The 23419-nt window shown below is 34.6% G+C and overlaps 1 protein-coding gene and 1 long non-coding RNA gene across 2 annotated transcripts in view; both read right to left on the bottom strand.

Moving 5' to 3' along the window:
* Positions 1 to 17287, bottom strand: part of LOC149909775 (ATP-binding cassette sub-family C member 4-like) — a 34762-nt gene extending 17475 nt beyond the window's left edge. The window contains exons 1-9 of the mRNA XM_090119878.1: positions 16765 to 17287; positions 8434 to 8679; positions 7957 to 8164; positions 4622 to 4847; positions 4191 to 4347; positions 2830 to 3079; positions 2098 to 2346; positions 1692 to 1859; positions 502 to 639 (exon numbers count right to left, since the gene is read on the bottom strand). Of these exons, the coding sequence (XP_089976004.1) occupies positions 502 to 639; positions 1692 to 1859; positions 2098 to 2346; positions 2830 to 3079; positions 4191 to 4347; positions 4622 to 4847; positions 7957 to 8164; positions 8434 to 8679; positions 16765 to 16838 (1716 nt within the window). The 5' untranslated portion in view covers positions 16839 to 17287. The remainder of the gene's footprint in view (positions 1 to 501; positions 640 to 1691; positions 1860 to 2097; positions 2347 to 2829; positions 3080 to 4190; positions 4348 to 4621; positions 4848 to 7956; positions 8165 to 8433; positions 8680 to 16764) is intronic.
* On the bottom strand, positions 6994 to 7629 carry LOC149909776 (uncharacterized). The gene is made up of 3 exons (XR_016458604.1): positions 7389 to 7629; positions 7216 to 7286; positions 6994 to 7132 (listed from the first exon to the last, which is right to left on the bottom strand). It is a non-coding gene; the product is annotated as an uncharacterized LOC149909776 (long non-coding RNA).
* Positions 17288 to 23419: the final 6132 nt, after the last annotated feature.

Here is a 23419-nt window from a genome sequence, read left to right as displayed (position 1 = left end):
GTCATTAACATAATACTGGTTGGAACAAATTTTTTGCATATTTAAATCTCTGTACTGTTCACAGGAATGTTAAACGTGCACACAATAGAAACATGATAAATAATAATGCTATATGTTGAACTAGGTACCTACATATTATATGAAAATAGAAATCATTTGCTTTAAGCTGACTGGACTAGTTAGGTCAGCCGCCGAAGCGAGACAAAGTGGCGACTGGCGGCAACTTACTCCGTGAGCAATAATAAATGTAAATGCGATTGTATTTGTTCCTCATGTTATATGTTTAATCTATTTCAAAACCAACGTATATAATGTCGTTGAAATACAACTCTGAATTTGACACTACCAATCAAAACTTCTCAACTTCCCACTTCCAAAAAGTCCCAAGTGCAAAACTAGAAAGACCGTGAAATAACCGCGAAAGCGAAACCCACTAACCCTATAATTTTTATTCTGTGGTCATAGAGTAATGTAATACCACAGACTATGCGCTATACGCACCTCTCTATAGCAAGCTCGCGCAAGGCCAATTCGCGCGCGTTGTCCACCGCTCAGACTGATGCCGCGTTCCCCAACCAGTGTTAATTCTCCAGCTGGTAGCTGCTCGAAGTCGCGTAATAAAGCACACGCTGCTACCACCTAGTATAAGGAAAAGGCCAGCAGAGTTACGATCGTGTTTTAGAGCAGTTACAATTCCAGCGTGGACAGATAACTTCCTTGAACTTTTTCATAATAGGTATGTTCCACAATTGTTTTTTACAGGTATTTAGCACATATTTTACTAATTCAAAAGTCAAAGTAAACTTTTGCCAAACCTTTAGATTCAATAATTTGCTTAACTATTTACGTACCTATGTCGACTGATAATATATTAACTACTTTATTAGTACAAAATATTATGGATGGAAGACAGAAGTCATAATATTATGTAGTTTACAGATAAATATAAACCTTATTTCATAAAAAAAGTATTCGTTTTTTTTTAATGGCACAATAAGTAGTTAGCTATAGAGGTCATTTTATTATATTTTAATATAATAAACTCCCTCTAACCTTGACAGCCTAGTGTTGAAGCAGCAGCCAGTTAATAAAATAATAATATTATATTGTAATGTTTTTCAAAGAAATATAATTATAAACCGCGATAGTTTCTTTTTTCTAAGTACCTACCATTAACATAGTAAATACCTCATAATCCGAAAGCCTTTGGATTTAATTTAATTCCATTAACATTAACACGGTGACAAATCATACAAGCTCCTGGCTAAATAAAAATATATAATTGTACTATCTACTATATAAAAATAAGTCGGGTTTTCCTTCCTGGCGCTATTACTCCAGAACGCACGAACCGTATTCCACGGTTTTGCATTCGTTGGAAAGGTCTCGGGCTCCGTGAGGTTAATAGCAAAGAAAAGGTGTCTCTGGTGGCGAAACGGAGTTCGCCAGGTTTGCTAGTATAATATAAGTGAAAATAGATCCTAAATCTTTACAAATTCCTAAGTCATCAATCATAATTACTTCATATAAAAAATATATATAAATAACTCTAGCTGTTTTAAAAAATAAGAGCTAACGGACACACATCTATTTTCTTATTATTTTTAGTTAACTAGGTACATCCGAATATTAAAAAAAAATATTTACTTTACTTGAAATTATGTATTTTCTAATAACTTAACTATTCTTACCTTTTTATACCGTAATCTGTCATAAGGCAGACCAAACAATATATTTTGCTTTATAGTCCCAACGAACAGCCATGGCTCCTGACTTGCGTATGCCAATCGCGCTCCTCCCAAACTCACAGACCCATGTGCTGGTTTTAATTCTCCCAATATAACATTTAGCAGTGATGACTGAAAACACAAATATTGTTGTTAAACATCCTCATACAATTAACCTAATTAAATGCATCGATACGACGCCTTTATCACTTCTTCGTCTACAATAAATCAAATGACGTTAAATAGCTAAGATTTATTTACAATTTCACGTCATAATTGCATATGACCACAATATGACCGTTGCTCGTTTTGTTTGATAAGCCGCATGCCGATAATACAACACAATCAGAGTTATAGCATATTTTATTACCTTTCCAGAACCGACAAGGCCTGCGATGCCAATAAATTCGCTGGGCCGTGCCGTGAATGTGATGTTTCGTAACGTGTGAACTATTGGGTTTGCTTGCCAACTTGCACTAACATCAGAGAGTATCAGACCCGACCCCTCTTTCTCTTTAAGCATCTCCTTTTCTTTATTTACGCCGTTGGTTAGAGTATTACCATTTTTCAAACTTGCACCCAGTTCTTCAGGTTCTAATTCCTCTAAACTTAAGAACTCCTAAAAACATGTTTTATTTTATGTTAATTTGAAATACATTATCATATATTTATGCTATGATATAATGGATTCGTTTTATCACACAACTATATTATCACATTGCATTTAATCATTATGAATTTTATTGTAATGCTTAATGATCCACTTCACATAGACAATCCATACTAATATTATAAATGCGAAAGTAACTCTGTCTGTCTGTTACTCAATCACGCCTGAACTACTGAACCAATTTGCATGAAATTTGGTATAGATATACATATTTTGATACCCGAGAAAGGACATAGGATAGGTTTTATCCCGGAAATCCTACGGGAACGGGTTTTTCTCTGAAAACGCGGGCGAAGCCGCGGGCGGAAAGCTAGTATACTTTATAACATATTTGACTATGTGTAGCAAACGGAGAGAAAGTAAAAAACCAGAATTTGCTCGTCTCCGTTATTTTAACCAGACTTAAATAAGAACATTACAAAATCGAATTACCTCAATTCTTCTGATAGAGACTTTAGCTTCAGCTAGACAAGCTAACGCAAGGGGGAAGAATATATTGCAAGCGAGTTGTAGTAAATTGTAGTATTGTACGAGCGAGAATGTAATGCTGGCTCGGATATCACCGCCCATCAAAACAAACGCTACCACAGCGGCGAACAATATGAATCGTTCCGTAAACACCGTGAGCGCTGTTGAGAACCCCTTTATGAAAGAAGTTTGTAAAATAAACTTCACTTCTAACCTGAAATGAAAGCTATTTTAATACGAAGATAACGGAACCATTTAAAGAATTTAAAGTACCTTATATAATTGAATTTACTGCGACGATCATCGATACCTACACAGTTAACTGAAGTTCGTATATGAAAGTAGAATTGTAAAGTTAAGAACAGTGACCTACTTTGGTGTGAATCTTATCAGCAATTTGTCATCCGATTATTTGCTAAACAATTTATATGTCCTCTTGTTGCTAAAAAATATCTAACAAAGCAATTCAGCATAATATGATACTATGTTAAGCTAATCTAATCTCGGCAAGAGTATAGACTATATATATCTTGTTGACTAATAAATTTATAAGGTATAAAAATAATGTGACTAGTATAAACTAGATTTAAGATCGAACTTTAGGTGTTCATTTAGTAAGCAATTTAAAGATTTAAATACAAATTATTTCAATTTACAAACGTTTTTATCAAGTAATTACTAGATAAGTAGGTATGTGAAGAAATAAATTGATTCGTATGGAAAATTAACCCGCATATTACCTCATAAAATTTAAACGTCTGATGAGTGAATTCATAGTATATTTTTTGTTCTCTATGTTTAATTTTAAGTCATCGATATTTTGTATGTGACTATTGTACATTGTATATTATGTTTTGTATGAACAATAGTCGAACTTTCAATAAACAGTTACCTATGTAATACTTATAATAATTTAAAAAAAAATTATATTGTCTTCTAAAAAATCATATATAAGCACAATTAATACCTAATAATTGACTATGACTTTTATTATACGTAAGTTTAATACAAACATTGATTTAATGTTATCATTAATTTCGTTATCTCAACCTAATATTTCTAACCTTAGTAAGTACATAGAAACTTCCTAACAAGGTACATCTGCAAACATACTATCTACATCAAAGATAACTTTCGTTACTCTATTTTTAAGTCGCTTTCTATGATAAAAACATTACTATTATCATGTGATCTGTTCATTTTAAACACAGTCACGTAAAATTTATAAGCTCATAAAAGAGTGGATAATATAATATCTGTGCTGTACTTAGGAGTAACTATGATGCATAAAAACAATCGCATTTACAGCATACAAAAATACTTACTTCCGAAGTCTATCGACGAGCTTCTCAAAGGGTTTTTCCCAAGCGTACATCTTAATCACTTGGACCCCGTTTACAAGTTCACTCATAACTTTAACCCTCTCATCAGTACGCTTAGCTATTTTACCACGAAGTGTACCCTGTAGATTACTTAAATACGCTGCAATGAAGAAAATCAAGTCAACAAGTCGCATAGTTTTTATAATCTTGTTATATGTTTATATTGTTTATTGTAATTTCTAACAGATAATAAAAATCTTTAACGATTAGTACAAAATACATCTTTGAGTAGATTATATTATATGAATAATGTTTATAGCGGTAAAATTAAGATAAGATTATTCATTATACCGGTGTAATTAGCTACAAACGCTATCACAGCAAATCGTTGTTGAATTGCCTGTGATAAGTTAATTATGCGGATTAGTACATACCTTGAACAAAGACGGTTTGAAGGAATATAACCGCTAGAGCAGCAAACATCGCCCATTGGATGTGTTGCCATACCAAATAGGACACCACTATGACGACTATTGGCATGACCCACATACAGTTAAGGAACGTAGCTGCTACATCAAAACGGTTCACATCATTCGACATCAAATTTATAACTTGCCCTGGTTCTGTATTACTTAGACCGATTCGGTTAAGCTTTAGAATCTAAAAAATAATTGAACTATTGTTAACAAAAAATTAAACCGATTTCAAAAAGTGTAAATACTTTTATTTGTAACAAATTCATAACAACAAGTCTTAGTAGGTATAGGTACTTAAAATGTTACATGTACATTTTGTCTTCAGAAAAAAATCTCACGGTGGAAAAGTGAGTATGATGTTCATATCTGATATCAAAACAATCAATCAAATCAACTGCTAGTACAATCAATGATACAGCATATTCAGCTGTCAGTCTAAGTATTGCAATACGAAAAACCAGATGCTGTTGATGCAGTTATCTCTTCGTTAGCCAGATTTAAGCTGAATCGGATACGACAATCAGATCGGGTGCTACCAATTTTTGGGAAATAATAGAGCTATTGCATGAGCGAGCTGAGGCTAGGCCTTGTCGACCACAGATATTTGCAATTTCTATTAGAAGTCGACCAGACGCTCCCGTCTGCACGCATAATCGAGATAATTATAAAGATCCATCAAAATACGAGTAAAATAATGGTGTATGTCATAGACTTGTTCTTTACAATTCTCAATTTAATAAGAGCTAATAAAATAAAATATAGTTACTTAGTATGTAGAGAATAAATATGTTTCTCAGCATGCCATCATCTAAGCACTGCTCATGCTCGTAATTAATGTGATTTCATCTGGGACATCATGTTAAATTACTAATGTTAGATTTTACAAATTTATCATATTATTTATGTTAAGTTTTTACTAAGCACAATGACAGGCAGTTTATCTTTAACTCTTCAATTCCCATGTCTAAGTTAATAGCAATTTTGCATTTCTCTTTTACTGAAATAGTTTAGATACATCTGGCGAAGACAAAAACAAAGAACAAAAAAATTAATTCTACCCCCCATTTTTTAGGGTTCCGTAGCCAAAATGGCAAAAACGGAACCCTTATAGTTTCGTCATGTCCGTCTGTCCGTCTGTCCGTCTGTCCGTCTGTCACAGCCGATTTACTCGGAAACTATAAGTACTACAGTGATGAAATTTGATGGGAATATGTGTTGTATGAACCGCTACAAAAATATGACACTAAATAGTAAAAAAAAGAATTGGGGGTGGGGCCCCCCATACATGTAACTGAGGGATGAAATTTTTTTTTTCGATGTACATACCCGTGTGGGGTATCAATGGAAAGGTCTTTTAAAATGATATAAAGTTTTCTAAAAAACATTTTTCTTAAAGTGAACGGTTTTTGAGATATCAGCTCTCAAAGTCGTAAAAAGTATGTCCCCCCCCCTCTATTTTTATAACTACGGGGTATAAAATTCTAAAAAAAATAGAGGTGATGCATGCTAATTAACTCTTTCAACGATTTTTGGTTTGATCAAAGTATCTCTTATAGTTTTTGAGATAGGTTGATTTAACTGTAATTTATTATATTTGCTGCTACGGAACCCTTTGTGCGCGAGCCCGACTCGCACTTGGCCGGTTTTTTTTATGAGGGTGTCACCTACAGGTGACACTGGGCATTGTTTTAACTTAGGACTCTAAAGGACTAACGAGGTTTTTCTTTTTTTGGTAGGAATAAAATATTGATTTTTATTATAATAAATAATAATATTTATTTATGAACAAGTAGAAAAAAAAATACATAACTTATTTTTTGTGGAACGTATTTTAGAAGTAAACCGATATTGCACTTGGCGCACATTTTTCTAGTGCGTTGGTGATAGTACCGGCATCTTCGCTGTGAGCAATCGACTGCCGAGTGGTCGTCCACAGTTCCAGCACTCCTCACTTCTGCGGGCACTCTCATTTGTGCTGAAACGCCCCAGGCAGAATTACGGTTGCCACATTCCGCTGGAAATCGTAGTAGGTCCAGTTAGTTTCTATCAGCCCTTTGATCAGCCATGCATTTGGGCAAGCTGCTTCTATGCCAAAACCCGTTTTTTATCCACAAATCCAATGCGATCTACTTTATGATAGGATCCAATCCGTGTTAGTTGGATAAGATGGTAAGGATGCTGTTGTCATGCCACTTGGCAGTATCTCATCAGAAGCTTTCTAATATGTTTTTTCTTCGGTATTTCGACTTGTTCTTCCTCGTCATGTACACAATTTTCTCCAGAGACGGAAGTTCTATTTTGACGTTATACTTGTGACCAAAGCATGCGACTAAAAAACGAAAAATACTAGCGTCCTTTTCGTCTCCACTATCTTCGTCAGTCACCACACCATCATCAGGAGGAAATAAAATAATATCGCCTGGGTCTTCTCCGGCGTGCAACTCCTCGGCAATCTCATCTAACGTCAACCTGTAATACCTTAACAAGCTCTAAAACAATATCACCACATAGCAATAAGACAAAATATAAACAACAGTCTTGTTATTACTTACAATGAATTCGGAATAATAAAGTTATTATAATGCCCAGTGTCACCTCCAGGTGACACGGCATATTTTCAGTGCTGTAGTGAAGATGCTATTAGTTATTTTTAGCATAAAATATATTTATATTATAGCTAATACATTCATTTACTATATATAATAAGAAAAAAAACAATACTTACTGTCGGGACATTTTTATATCACTTTATACTTCAAGGAATCACAAAAACTCTGACTACTTCAAGTACGCGCGAAACAACTAAACAAATTTGATAAATATCATAAGGTTAGCTTTGCCAGAAAAAAAACATGAATAGTTCAACTAATAGGCTTTGCTACAAACGTGGTAGAATTAAAAAAATAAATTTTCATGTGGTAGAAAAAAAATATTAAACTACTGTCACCTACAGGTGACACTGGGAATTGAAGGGTTAAAGAGAAAAGCGAAAATCATCTTCTTGGTCGATGGGAATCTGGTGGGGATCTGGTCGTATCCGACTGGATTCAAAATGATGCCAGATTGCAATCTAACTGAAATCTAATCGTGACAATGTTTATTGCGACGATAAGATTTCACGATTTGCGAAGAAGATTTTGAAGTGTCTGCTCTTTATCAATAACGCCGCCATAGAGATATATAAGAATTAGATTTTGGGAAATCTAGAACAAACTGAATTCGATGTGTACCTTTTAGACATAACGCGCATTTGATAATATAATACAAAATAAGATATTTAAATTATTACTCACTTTGCGGTATATTAATGAACAACATGCTATCCTCACTCGCATTCCTACTCGACTTTGTCCCAACTGAGTATGACATAAAAATAAAGCTGTACATATTGTAACAAAATTCAAAAGAAAATTATGAATATGAGCATCCCTATATCTCTCCGGCGTTCTCTCTCCAGCAAAATAACCTATAAATAAAGCTAGTGTATAAGGTACCATTGGCCTGAAACAAAAGATACATAATATATGATTTATATCCTTATACTATGTCATCACTATTATTATTGTATGGCTTAATTACTACAGATAAGACTACAGATATAAACACTGGACACTGATTGTTTAATTGCCTAAACGTAACATATCTACGTATACACAATACACATATCTACATCTATCTTTAAACATTTATCATGCTTAGTAAAAAAGAGAGGTATTAGACATCCATTTTCATTGTAAGTCATAAAATTATGATATAAGAACTTAACTCACCATAGTATTATAAATAGTATAGCAACAAATAAACCGACCAGCATGTATTCGAGCCAAAAGCATGAAACAATTGCCCTCTGGAGGGACGGCTGGGTGTTTTTATTGCGTGCTTTGGTAAGTTCTTTGTTCCATGCCTCTTCCAGTCGATCCCCGAGCCGTCCCGAATGATCGCTATCGCGGGCTTGCCATAAGTCTTCCACCTTTATGCCTTCCTTGTATCCTTTGCGAAATAATGGTAGACTCCAACTATAAGTAAAAAGTAAATTGTAAGAATTACTTGTTCATCTTGAATATTGTTTAACAAATTTATTTCGTTCTTTAAGTGCATAATTACAATTCAATGTAGAACCTTTTCATACTCTTGGTTTACCTATTCTCGTTTCTTTTCGATACATTTGTATCATAACTTATAAATCACTACATATTATAAAACAAAGTCGCTTTCCCTGTCCCTATTGTCCCTTTGTACGCTTAAATCTTTTAAACTACGCAACGGATTTTGTTGCGGTTTTTTTTAATAGATAGAGTGATTCAAGAGGAAGGTTTATATGTATAATAATATCCATTAAATAGTGGAGAAGTACTGTTATTTTTGAGATTTCTACTGTGATGTCGTAAAAAATTACATTTTTTCCGCTTACATTGCAAACGCAGGCTGAACCCTACGAGTTTTATCAAAATAATGTACTAAGTATTATACACATTGAAAAGGTCTACAGAAAAGTCCGCGATGGTATATGTCTATCTCTTATGGATAACCCACAATAACTTTTTTTTTGTCATTTACTTTTTACGACAAATAATGGCTAATTTTCGATGCGATTTTAACCAATACAGTATTAATCCTTAACCAATTAAGTACCTTGAATACATTGTTCATTTAATATATATCTATATTCTATATGGCCCTTTACACCGTATGATTTAAGTGAATATTTTCGAAGATATTACAGATTTAAAAATTGCGGGACGTAGCGTTTGAGGCGGTACCGAGCTTTTCTGTAGTGTATTTAGTATCAGCATTGCACCCGTGCGAAGCCGGGGCGGGTCGCTAGTTAAATATATAATATGAACCTAAGTACTATATTATTTAAGTACCTTGGATATACCAAGTCATATGCCTATCTTTTTTACAAAATTTTCCTTGCACACCTTCCCAAGATAACTAATCCGTGAATGTGAATAATACCTATGTACCTAAAGCATTTTATCCGGTGTTGTCTGTTGATAAATAAAATCTGTTAGCTTTATGATATGGGTTTGCTATACTGACACGAATAAGTTCTGTTGTCTGTTTCGATTAATGTTATTGCGTCGTATAGTCCAAGTGGCTCAATTCATTCAATTGAAAATAATTACAAGTCACACTCGCTTCAATCGTCTACACTAACAAATTATTACAGTTAACAAAGAATGGAAAAAATGCAGCCTATCAGATATTACATAAAGTGCACACTGCATAACTTCAGGATATCTAGTAAAACCGACGAAATTTATGATAACTGTTACGGATACTAAAAATATATAAACTTTAAATTTAAAAAAAATAGAGATATGATTAGAAAAGCGAATTAATTAACCGAACAAATTGTTGTTTTAAAATGTTAGGGTCAAACATATGTATATTTGCTACTACAATTATTATTATTGATATAATATGCAACATATGTCAATGTATATCATTATGTTTTAATCAGTACCATTTAAAAATAGTCTGGCCACAGCTGCGTCACTAATGGGGTCACTAGCAAAGGGGAAAACCCAAACCCTCTCATAATCAGTTGTATGGTCACAGATTACTAAATATTTACTACGCAACGTGGTATAGTAGTGTATTTACAGTACCTACGTACCTATACGTTATCACATTTTTGAGCTTATTATTGACAAGAAATAGAAAGGAACCACGAAAAATAGGCAACGACTTATTATCGACTTCCAATTTGAACCAATTACCAAAGCCAAAGACTATTTATGTATGTACATACATATTACAGTTTTGTTTTTAAGAAGGTTGAAATGTGGATGTAGTAGTGTAGAAAATGTGCGGTCTACACACAGTAGACTTCGTAGTTTCTTATAAACTGCACAGCAGCAGCCAAATACTTTGTATACGTATTTATTTCGAGTACATATGTATCTATGTGGTTTCTATCTATAGAATAAATATGAAACACTTTAAAGCCGAAAGGGCATGAGGTTTTTTTCTGTGTGGTGTCTCTGAATGTTAGCCAGAAGGGCTTCTACATTTTAACGCGGACGCGGGGGTGAACTGAAGGTTCACCCTGGTAGCGACATGCACAAGGGCGTCCCCCCTTGACGGGGACCACGAACCTCGGCTTGAGCTGTCGCTTGAGTGGAGGAGGCCAGAAGGGCCCTAGCCCCTAATCGGACGGGCGCTCACCTGGGTGGGCGCGGGAACGCGGAACAAGGGACCTCGTCTTCGCCGGCGAAGACGGTGAAAGGGCATGAGGAAAATCATACAAAGTAACTACTTATTCAACATAAACTCTGTAAAAATATTTGCATTCTTACATTTGTTGTTATTTATATGTATACATATATTATACGTTACAAAACAGATATTACTCAGCATAGCATTAGTAAGCATTTGCATAGCCTATATTCATGATGAAAAAAAATGGAAACGCAATTAACATGAATAATCACACCTACCTATATTTATTTTTGTACATTAAAGAGAGTAGTAGCATTAGTCATTTCATTTATTTTCGAAATAAAAGTTTAGTGGCCTCGTATACCTAAAAGATAACGTAGAGCCGAGTTTCATATGAATAATGAATGGTTTGGGCCCATTGCATTGAAACAAAAGAGATTATGAGTCTTCTGTTACATATTGTTATCACTACCAGGAATACAAACGACCACACTCAGGACGATGATTTTGAAATGCAATAATGGTGAAAGCTTTTCTGGAAAGTGTGGTATTTTTGAAATTACTACTGATGACGTTTAGGAACCAACGAGTGCAATTTATTATTATTAGTACCACTTAGTACTATGTCAACAGTACCTCTACATATACATATTTTGGTTAGTTCAAACACGTCGCTTTATAAATTATAACTACCTACGGTCTTAGCAGCATTCATTATTTTGCATTATCATAATTGAAAATATGTTTGTTAAAATAACAAGATCGATAACTCGACCTTCACATTATAAGCCGGTAGGTTCATAAAAATGAATATAAAAAGGTCAATATTGATTCTCCTGAACTCATTCAAGGGTACAAAAGTTATAATAAATTATATTGTAGGAATAGGTATGTGAGCAGAATTATGTGCCTACTTGCTCTATTCCCATATCACACACGTACTCCGATGAGAAAGAGATCTTGCAACTTGCAAGACATCTATTAAGACATAACGGATAGTTTTTGAAAGGAGAATGGGCATTTTACTATGGAAGTTGGGCCTGAACCCTTGAGTTGGACCAATACACATGAGATATTGTTTTTATAATAGATCATAACACATACATAAAGGGAAAAATATATATAAAAAAATAATCAACCGGGTTTTTTTACAGTCACATCAAGTTTTATTTCTTTGTGTATAATATTTTTTGCAATAAATAACTGTTATAAGACAATGACAATATCTTTATGTTACTCCAATTCACTTTCACTTACAAATACCTACTAATCTTAAGCCTTCTAATAACCGAAATACACTAATATTATGTTTTGTAACATGTACCTATACCGTGTTTATTATAATTCAACGTACCTAGTTAGACGTTTTTTTGTGGTTAAACTCAATCACTCCAGTGACATTTAGATTTATATTTACTTCACTCGAATTAAAAACACCGTTATTGTGCGCAAAATAAGAGCCAAATAAATAAAACTTTTTGCCTTGACTGTACAAGAACCCGGTTGATTTATTTTTTTATTTTATTTTTTTCGTAAGGTATGTGTAATGATCTATCACAAAAACAATATTTCGTGTGTATTGGTCTTAGCCTAAGTTTCAGGCCCAATTTGCCCATTCTCCTTTGATTTATAAATGCTAGGTTACATCTGAGACCGCCTTTATGTTCGTCACCTCATACCATTTTATATGGAAAAGCAACGTGTAAAATTCTTCGTTTTTTAAAGGTGGTACTTATACATATAGCTTTGGAAATATCCTGAATAATGTGTATTGCGTTCGTCTGGGGTCTGCTATTTGAAATCTGAGTTTATTTGTTCAAAATGAGTCAATAGATTTGGTTACAAAGTTTTAATTTTAAACTTATAATATTGGCGTTATTTCTAAAAATAGCAATGCTGCAATAACACTCTGGTGTAAAAAAGAAAGCTGTTAATTCTTGTTGTAAAAATAAATGGACTTTTGAGTGGAATGGTGGTAATTAATTGTTTCCATTATTAACATTGGTTTATCTACAACTTAAAATTACATTTTCAGTAAATCCAAATGAATTTTGAAATTACTTTTTCCTTTATCTACGTAATCATACCATCAAATTGAATAAGTACATTATGCTGAATGTATCGCTTGGTAATTTTTTCATAAAACTTAATTGATCACTGTTGACTTTTTTTTATTGTTGATAGGGAAGCGCTTGACCACAATCTCGCCTGATGTTAAGCTAAGATGTGGTCTAAGATGGAACGCGCTTCCCTAGAAGGTACCTGTTCACTCTACGCTTGAAGACCCCCATAAATATTATATTATGTTGACTATCATATGCGAAGTCGCAAATACTTTTACTTTTTTTGATAATATAAAACGACATTATTGACTGTATGGTGATTTTTAATTTTATTTACGTCGAAGCCACGATGATATATTATATAAGATGGGGCGAGTCAAAAACCGGCTATTACATATTAGAATATGGGTCATTGACTTACAAAAGTTTATAGTCACAGTTAGACAATTTTATCTCACAATATCGGTTTAAAAATAGAGAATAAAAATTAGTTAAGTTCGATATACAACTATATTGACACATTTAGTTCCGGGTCTAGTAATAAATATGTAGTTTTTGCACCGTATACCTATATAAGATACCGCTACTTGGAAATTGCGATCACTTGCCTCTGTATCTATCAACTATAAAAAATATACATGACTCAAATCATGATTTTATCACACTACAGTTACATAAATCATGTACAATTTTACGGTAGCCTTCACCGTATGTAGGTCCATATGTGATAATCAAAAGGTCGTGGGTTCAATCCTCGGGGGAGATAAAAATCTCCCAGACAGAGCAGTTTGACAAAATAACAATGAGTAATTTTAAAATAATCTACCACGTTTCCCTGGGCAAAAACAACTTATTAACAATTTTGAAAATATCTTTCGAAATCAAATTTTAATACAGTACCTAGCTAGTAGGTAGACGTACATAGTCAATGAACTATGTTCTTAGTTGTGGGTATTCAAATGAGGTATCGAGTGACTTGCGTTTTTTCAGTTTATTCTTAAGAATAATTAATTATTAGATAAATTGGAACTTGAAATATTCCCGTGAAAAACATCAAGTAATTTTGCGGTCAGTTACGCCATGTTATCTAATTGAAGACATATTTTTTTTTTATAAAAAGAGTTTGAATCTAAGGCTTGAATAACGTTATACATATACTTATTTATATCCTATTAGGCAGAGTGAAACTTCCCGAAAATTTTATTCAATATATTTTTATACAAACAATACAGTATGGTGTTGGTGCTCTAGATAAAATACTTTTTTCACGTTCCCAGGTCCCAACTATCCTACTAATATTATAAATGCGAAAGTTTGTGAGGATGGATGTATGTGTGTTTGTTTGTTACTTTTTCACGCAAATAATACTGAACCGATTACAATGAAATATAGCACACATAGAGATAGAGGGTACATTAACACATAGGATAGGTTATATCTCAGAAATCCCACGGGAACGGGAACTATGCGTATGCGGGATTTTCTTTGTAAACACGGGCGAAACCGCGGGCGGAAAGCTAGTCTTATCTATATTCATCACATGAAAGCATATTAGGCATTAGCCCATACACTCAAATTAGGCTTTTTAATACAAAATTAAACTAAAATTAATGTCATGGCCAAAATCAAGGCTACTCTACGACGCACTGACCGCAAAAAAATCAATGAATGCATTTATTATAATTTTGTATCATTTATGGATGGAAATACAAAATATTTGCATACACTAGAATTGCCAATAGTCGAACCACAGGTCGAACCATTTGGACATTATTCAAATATCTCTCTTCTATTCAATAATCTCCGAAAAATATATATATACGTATACCTATTTCACATAATTCAAATACCTAGTTAAAATTGGAAAGGATGATAAAAAATACAAGAAACTGTTCCATCTCGTGAATTTTATTGTTCTATATTAATATTTCAGCATATTGATAGTAGAATTATTTTTTTACCATACACCAAAGATCAAAAACGTCGTTTTTACGTTATTTTTTGTCCATTCCATTCATTACGATCTGAGGGATTACTCGCTTGCCCAGTGCCCACTGCCCACCACGCGCTGGTGTTATTTTTTATTTATCATATTATGCTAGAATGACTATGCTTACATTATTAAATTAATTAGGCACAACAATCTGCATTCTCTATGTGCAATAAAAAAAATTCAAGTCGATACATTTAGAGATCTTTATCATATCTGTTTATTTTACGTATCCTTAGTGTAGTTATAAAGTATGTAGTAGTATAATAGTATAATGAATATATTATATTATTGCAGTGTGGTTATTATATTAGGTACCTACGTCATATAACATATTATAGCCATCTATGAATGTGAATAACTTAACCAAACTGGGTAGGTATACCTAGTAGGCGCAGACCGTTCATTGTTTAGTCCATCGCAAGTCCATCGATTAACGTTTCGTTGTCCTTGAACTTAGTCGTGACTCGTTGCTATGGTAACGGTAAATTTCTAACAAAACTACATTTAGCAATTAAGTACTAAGGTCCTTATTATTTATTATTATTTATTACCTATGCTCAAAAAAATTTATGAAGAATATTTTTTCATTTGAAATAGGTATATATCTCTTATGTAATAAAATATATAATGTAAAATGTTATCAATATCTTGTCAAGTCCATTATCGCAAATCAGTCAATAGAGAGTTATTAACAATAAGTTTACAACATCATAGACAGTATAACTATCGATAATCATTCGATAACATCTAATTAATTTTATAGCCATTATTTAATGTAAAATAAACGGTTACCATATCCACAGTTCATGCAAATTGTAAGTAAAGTAGGTAGGTAGGTAGGTAATATCTCATATTCATATTGTATCTAAATAGGTAGGTATATCAAGCTAAAAATTTATTTTCGTAGGTACGATAATGTACCGAACATTATTGTACCTACGGCAACGATTGACCTACGAAAATAAATTTTTAAGCTTCCCATATTTTTATAAATATGTACCTATTTGAATTTAAGTTTAAAACAGAGTACCTATGTATTTTTCAGATAACAAGTAACAACAACAACCTATCAACTAAGTAAATCTAAAAAATAACAATGCAACGAACCGATGTAAATTATGTGTTGTTAACAAACGGCAAGTCATTAAATATAATACCGAAGTCTACTCCAATGACTCCAATGAATAGGGTAGGGCTTGAGTAATTAGTAAGACAGTCATTTATGCATCATTACGAGACAAACTATACATTCGACTTAGGTAGTTAAGTGTATCTAAAAATTAAGTAATAAGTAGGTAATAGGTAACTAGCCATGTTACATGTACCAATTCTAGCGGAAAATTGTTTTATTTTTAAGAAGACGCGTTTCCGGAGTATGTAGGCATACAAGGTTCAGTCCATTATAATTTATAACGTACCTATACATTTTCCTCATTGAACCCGTAAACTGTTGAATAAATTCCATCCTTATTCCGTCGAAATAATCATTTGCAAAATATATGTGTACAAAATACAAAATCGAAGTACATAGATAGTAGTTACATGTAAGTAAGCAGTATCTTTTAATTATTTTTGTTCTGTAATTTTTATATGAACATAATATGTATACCTATCTACCTAAATATATATTATAATAAATAAAATCTCCGGGCATATATATGTACATAATAACCTACATATATAAATTAATAACAGTCGATAAATTTACTCGCTAATAATTATTGTTACGGTCAAAGTTCAATTAAAGTTCAGCACAATTATTTTATAAACAAAAAATGTTCACAATTGTATATCAAATTCTGCGTTTCTTATTACTTTAATAAATAAGAATAAAAATGAAAAAAATAATAATACTTATTAAAAAAAACTTTACTTACCATAAAAATAACTTTGAAAATATATTAGCCTTTTCATGTGGATTCTTCTCCCGAAGTATAACTTTTGATTCCATTTTGATGAACTCTTTTACACAAAATTAAACTTTACGTATATTAGGGAAGCATTTGTATCTTATAACGAGTACTTATTAGGAAAAATTAAGTATCCGATGGTCGAATATAAATAAAATAACTAATAAAATTTTCGAGGAATCACGCATATAAATCGGTCACACAAAGCACTAAAAATCTGTACAGTACACGTTCTATCTGTATAAATTATCACACACTTCACAAAAACCACGATAATACCGATGCAAATAGTAAAATATAATTCAATTATTTTTAAGTACAGATATCGAAAAAGTAGCAGGCCGGTTTGGAGAAAGTATCACAGATGGAATATATAAATAGACGCGGACCCGCAGCCACAGCGCACAGGCGAACCTACGCCGGTCGACGCTCTGCCACTGACGGAATTGACGGACGGGCTGCACTCCGTCTCCGCCTCACGTCTGAACAGCGAGCGATTCACAGTCACCACAATATACATGGCTATTTATACCTATAGAACATTATCATGACTAGATATTCGCACATCTTCGCGCTCTCATTTCATGCTGAATCATTGCCGATTGCCGACTATCTAGTAGGAATCTACACTCGACATGTATTGATTTGGTAATCAATCCGAGCTAACTAGTACAGCTACATATTATCTCTATGGAGCTAACCTACATCCATTAAAAAATGAAATAAAAAACCTACAAAAACATATTTTTTACATAGAAGGTTTTTTGCAAGTTAAATAGGTAGGTACTTTGTAGGTATAATCCACAACAGGTATAATCTATAACGAATCATAATTTCCGTTTGCATAATATAATTTACAGAATTAGTTACTGGAATTGATATAAGCGATTTGAGATTGACATAAAAATTGTAATTTGTCAAAGAAAATCATATACCTCGTAATTCATCGGCCTCTTTAAAAAAAATACATACATTACATGCACGTATAGATTTAAGTCTATTTTTATGCCTTAGTAGGGATAAAAACAGGAATAAGTATTTGTATTCTTTACTGTACTAGATACTAAATTAAATCCAAAAAAATATATTTTAAGGAGTTTTGTAGTTACCCTTAAATAATATAATATGTAATACAATCAGGAAAAATATTTTAGCCTGCGTCCCTAATACCATGATGTGATAATTACGTCGCCCCCCGCAGCTGACGATAGCTCTTCTTTAGTTTCGCTAAAATTTAAATATTTTTTTTCCCGCTGTCCATGCCATTTTTTCGGAACATCCGTTAAAAAAACAATTAGCTATCAGCTCTGTGTGATAATATTGTCCACTGCCCAATGGACCAGTGCCGACAGATTTAATCTATTGTTATCTATCCTTTGTAAACTTCGTAAATCTTCTTCGTATTGAATATGAATAACCGCATACCGGCTCAGTTGGTTTGGTCTAAAATTTTTTTTTTTTTTTTTTCCCCGTTTAATCTGCAATCAGTCGCAAGACTATAAGCAGATGTGTTGCCTGCGCGAGATTATGTAGACGACGAGACCAGCGTCTCGTCTGTCTTCTAGAAAACATCCTTCCTTTTCAGCCTTTTGGTCATAGGGGAAGGTTTTACGAGTTCATGGGCAAGGGGGTTGGGGTGACGCGACAGGCGGTCGGCATATCTATTTTTAAATTTGTCAATTTCAGCTTGAACGGTCGGTACATTCAGATATTCATGGATCTCCACATTTCTGGTAAACCAGGGGGCGCTCGTGATGGTACGCAGTATGTGATTCTGGATACGTTGAATGCACATAATGTTACTTTTACTGGCAGTTCCCCACAATGGGACACCATAGGTCCAGATAGGTTTTAAAACGGTGTTGTAGATTAACAGCTTATTATCCACAGACAGGACAGAGTTTCTTCCCATAAGCCAATACAGGTTGCGAAACTTAAAATTTATTTCGTCTCGTTTCTTTTTGATGTGGGTGGCCCAGATGAGTCTTCGGTCTAGGTTGAAGCCCAAGTATTTAACATGTTCGCTATCCGTCAGCACATCATCACCAAATTTGACTGGGGGGCAGTTGCCTCTCCTTAAGGTGAATGTAATATGGTGTGACTTCTGAGCACTTGCACGGATGCGCCACTTCCTCATCCATTCGCAGGTAGCATCCAGTAATCGTTGAAGCTTATTACTTGCCGCTATTGGAATATCATCTCTAACAAGGTAGGCTACATCATCAGCATAAGTTGCAACGGTTACGTCACTAGCTACTGGTAGGTCAGCAGTAAATAAGTTGTAAAGAACAGGGCCGAGAACAGAGCCTTGTGGAACGCCGGCATGTATTTGGCGAAGTGAGGATCTATCATCTCTCTGTTTCACTCGAAAGAGTCTCCCTTCGAGGTAGGACTGGATGATAGGAAAAAGAGAGTGAGGTAGTTTATCTTTCACTTTGCATAGTAAGCCCTTGTGCCACACTCTGTCGAACGCTTGTTGGACATCCAGAAAAGCCGCCGAGCAGTATTGGTTCATTTCAAAGCAGCGTCTGATCTCTTGGTGGACCCGGTGCATCTGCTCTATGGTGGAGTGCTGCTTTCGAAATCCAAATTGATGACTAGGAACAAGATCACAGTTGTCCATATGCTCCATCAAGCGTACTACGAATATCTTCTCCCATAGTTTCGAGAGAACCGGTGTCAGGCTAATGGGACGGTACGAAGCAGCCTCATGGGGAGATTTTCCAGGTTTGTGGATCATGATGATTTCCGAAATTTTCCATATCTTCGGAAAATACGACAATCTGAGAATCGCATTGAATAGGGAAGCAAGAAATGTTATGCACTTGCGAGGTAAGTTTTTTAAATGTTTCGGAGTGATCAAATCAAAACCAGGAGCCTTGTTGGAATTCAGTCTTCTTATTTCGCGAGCGATTTCTTTTGGTGATGCGGGTTTAAGTGGTAAGCAGAGCTGAAGATCCTGACTGAGTATGTCGATCACATCAGGTTCGTCGCTACCATCATTCGGCTTGAAGACATTCTCTAGATGATTTGCAAATGCTTCTGCTTTTTCAGCGTCGGTTCGCGCCCATGAATTTGAGGACTTGATGGGATGCAGATGTTCTTGTGGCCTTTTATTGGTTTTAATAGCTTTCCAGAGCGAAGCATCTCCTTTTCCTTGCGGTGACATTCTTTCTATAGTATTGCGAAAGCTGGAGTTTGCAGAATCTAGTAAAAGCTGCTTTAATTGTTTTGCAGATTTATTAAAGGCAGTCTTATCGGTTGGATGGTGAGATTGCTGCCAGATACGTCGTAATCGCCTTTTCTCTAAGAGTTTTGTCTTGATGACTGTAGATTGGGATGCCGTCAATGGGGGATATGTTATGCAAGGTGAGTTTTTCCATGAAGAGACCTGGATCAGATTTGTAAAGGACTCACAAGCGTTGTCAACATCTTCTGGGGTCTTCATGGAAATGTTAAGTTTAATGTTTTCCTCCAAGAAGCTACGAAACCCTTGCCAGTCAGTTTTATGATTATACAAGGCATCTGTCTGCTCGACGTGAATGACAGAAGTACTCAAGGTAAGAATAACCGGTGTATGATCGGATGAACCATCCAGACTCGATTCCACAGAGGTGTAAAGATGGCTGACTCCCTTCGTTACGAAAAAGTCTAGGAGGTCAGGGGACTTGTTGCGATCAGCTGGCCAGCTTGTCGGTTCACCGGTAGATATGGGAGTAAGATGGTGAGTATCCAGACAGCTTTTAAGAGATCGGCCTCGTGGTAAAGAAATGCGGGAGCCCCAGTATGTATGCTTAGCATTCCAATCCCCTCCAGATATGAATTTGTTGCCTAGTCGGCAAAAGTAGTTCTCAAACATTTGTGGGGTGATTGTATATCGCGGACAGTGTAATGTCACCCGCTCGATCATGTAGTTTAATATTGGTAGCTTGAATATGCTGTGTTGCATAGTTCTCTAGTACAGTGTGCTTAAGATTTGATCTAATGATTATGGCAGTGCCTGCATGCGCTTTTCCACTAACGGGATGAGGAGTGAAATAAATATTGAAACCCTTTAGTCGATAGGAACTGGTTTTGGTGGCATGAGACTCGGAAATCAAGACAATGTCAAGTTTATTACTATGGATCACTTCCTCAAGTTCGTGAATGTTCGACGATAATCCGTTGATGTTCCAGGTTGCAATACGTAGGGGAACTATGAATGTGATTTCGAGACGATGGAGGTCAATAGGTTAAGAAGGGTACCTATTTGCTGAATGAGTTGGTCTATCTTTTCAGATTGCTTTATAAGAAGTTGTTCAATACGATCGTCAGTCTTGTGTCTGTTTGCAGTGACATCCGAGTAGCTGCAATTGTCACGCAGTTTAGTAGAATGAGGTGGTATAACTGTCGTTCTATAGTGTTCTTGTGTAGGTTTAATTTCTATTTTCTCCTTCATTGGCTCGCTAGGAGTATTATATCTTCGGTTTGCCTTTCTGGATGAGATTTCCAGGTAAACTTGACAGCCTTTATAATTCGCTGGATGGTCGCACGAGCATAGAGCACATTTAGCTGGGGTGTTGCGGTCCTTTTTTTGGACAGTCTGCAGTTTTGTGACCTTCTCCACATTTGACACATCTATAGGGCCTCATGCAGTTGTTCTTCGAGTGGCCATATTGCTGACAACGATAGCACTGAACAATTTTTGTTGATTTGCGAGGATCTTCTATTGTAACTCGTTGGTGGTAGATATATTCAATATCTTTTACAGCTTTATTATTATCACTAGGTTCTAAATTAACAAAGAATGTAAAAGAAGGCGACTTGTCTGGACCGAAGCGGGCATTAATAATTTCACCACGGACTTTGTTTCCTGTAGCTTCTATCGCATCGATTATTTCTTTGTGAGGTGTCGAATAGTGAAGCTTCTTTATAACAATGCGATACGCCTTCTTTTCTTTTGGTGTAAATGTGTGACCTATTAATCCCTTAGCCCTAATTATTGATATAACATTCTTATACGTGTCTGAGCATTCCACAAGAACTCGGAGCAAATTTTTATTTATTATTCTTATTTTAAAGAGTTTCGGATCGCAAACCGATTCAATTAATTTTGATAATTCATTTACATCTTCTATTCCATACAGGACAATAGGAGGAGGTTTGTTTTTACCTAGATAAGAAGTGTTATTATTTTCACTTTCAGGTTGATCTATTGGGAGAGATGTAAATCTATTAGATACTGCCACAGATGTGGGATTCGGTGGAGATTCGCTTGTTCTCTTACGTTTATAAGAATTAGGTACCCGCTGCCAAGGTGGTGGTGATCTCTGCTTGGATTGGTTTACTTTTTCTACAGTATCTGCTGCTTTTGGTACCATTTCAGGTTTGGTCATATCGCTCAGAGATGCTGAGCGTGGTCTATTGAAAAGTCCTGGGTGAAAAACTTGTTGGGTTAGATTTTTTTGATTTGTTCTGGTTGAAGAATTTAGGGTAGGTTCGCTCATTTTTGTTCCCACGAGTAGGGTCGAATTATACGGTCGCTTACAGGGTGACGCCCATTCCTGTAAGAAGGCGCAATTCAACGATGGTCTAAAATTAGAAAGTTATTTATAAATTAGAAATATATTATTTGGGATAATTATTATATTTGTTGATTAACGTGAACGATTGAGCTATTAAAAAATATTAGTTGTCGGTAAAAAAACATAACATGATCGTTAAGAAATGCAGATTTACTTTTTGCGTCTTTAAAGTCGAAGTCATAGGACTTCTATGATAAAGTTTTTTATTGATAAACGTTTGTGCTTGTGCTATAACAAGCACAAACGTTTCTGGTAATTTAACACCTATTAATCGGTTTTAATTTAGTTTTAATGATCATCATGTTAATAAAATTTTTGCACTTACAACATTTAGATTTCAATTTTTCGATTGAAGCCTTCTGAATAATAAAATGAAATTTTTATTTACCTGATAGATAGAGCAAGTTTTTAAAAGCCAAACGGAAAACTTTTTTTTATGTGATTTATTTTTTTACGGGCCCTTGAAGTGGTGAACATACGTAATTTTATCTTTCTTGGCATTTAATTCTTTTTTTATTCCATTCGATAATCTAACGATAGATAGATGTTTCCATATTGAATTGGCCTATCTTTCAGCTTAGCACATAAAAAAAGTCAAGCATCTAGCGCAATAATTCACGTCACCATAAATAAAAATCTCATCGTACTCGGCGATAGATAAAAATTGAAAAAAATGTCATAAGTCAGAAAATACGAAAAATCGCATAACATACATGGGGGTGATTCGGTTAGCCCTCTAGGTCCTCTACCTCCCAGCTTCCGTTCATCACTACTTTTTGGGACATCCTGTATATTTCTCAGGCAAATTTCGCAGTTTTAATTACGCGCACCATAATAGCACAGACTAATAATAATATACTACGTTTACGCTAATATTATAAAGCTGAAGAGTTTGTTTTTTTGAACGCGCTAATCTCAAGAACTACTGGTCCGATATGAAAAATTCTTATGGTGTTAGATAGCCCATTCATCGAGGAAGGCTATAGGCTATATCATCACGCTAAGACCAACAAGAACGGAGCAATACGGGTGAAACCGCGGGTCACTGCTAGTTTATT

The sequence above is a fragment of the Colias eurytheme genome, chromosome 3, assembly GCF_061535395.1.
Source record: "Colias eurytheme isolate Ceu_HAF_F1 chromosome 3, ilColEury1 Martin Lab GWU primary, whole genome shotgun sequence".
In the NCBI taxonomy this organism is placed as follows: domain Eukaryota; kingdom Metazoa; phylum Arthropoda; class Insecta; order Lepidoptera; family Pieridae; genus Colias; species Colias eurytheme.
The sequence above is the reverse complement of the archived record's forward strand: the minus strand, read 5'-3'. Positions and strand labels throughout refer to the sequence as shown.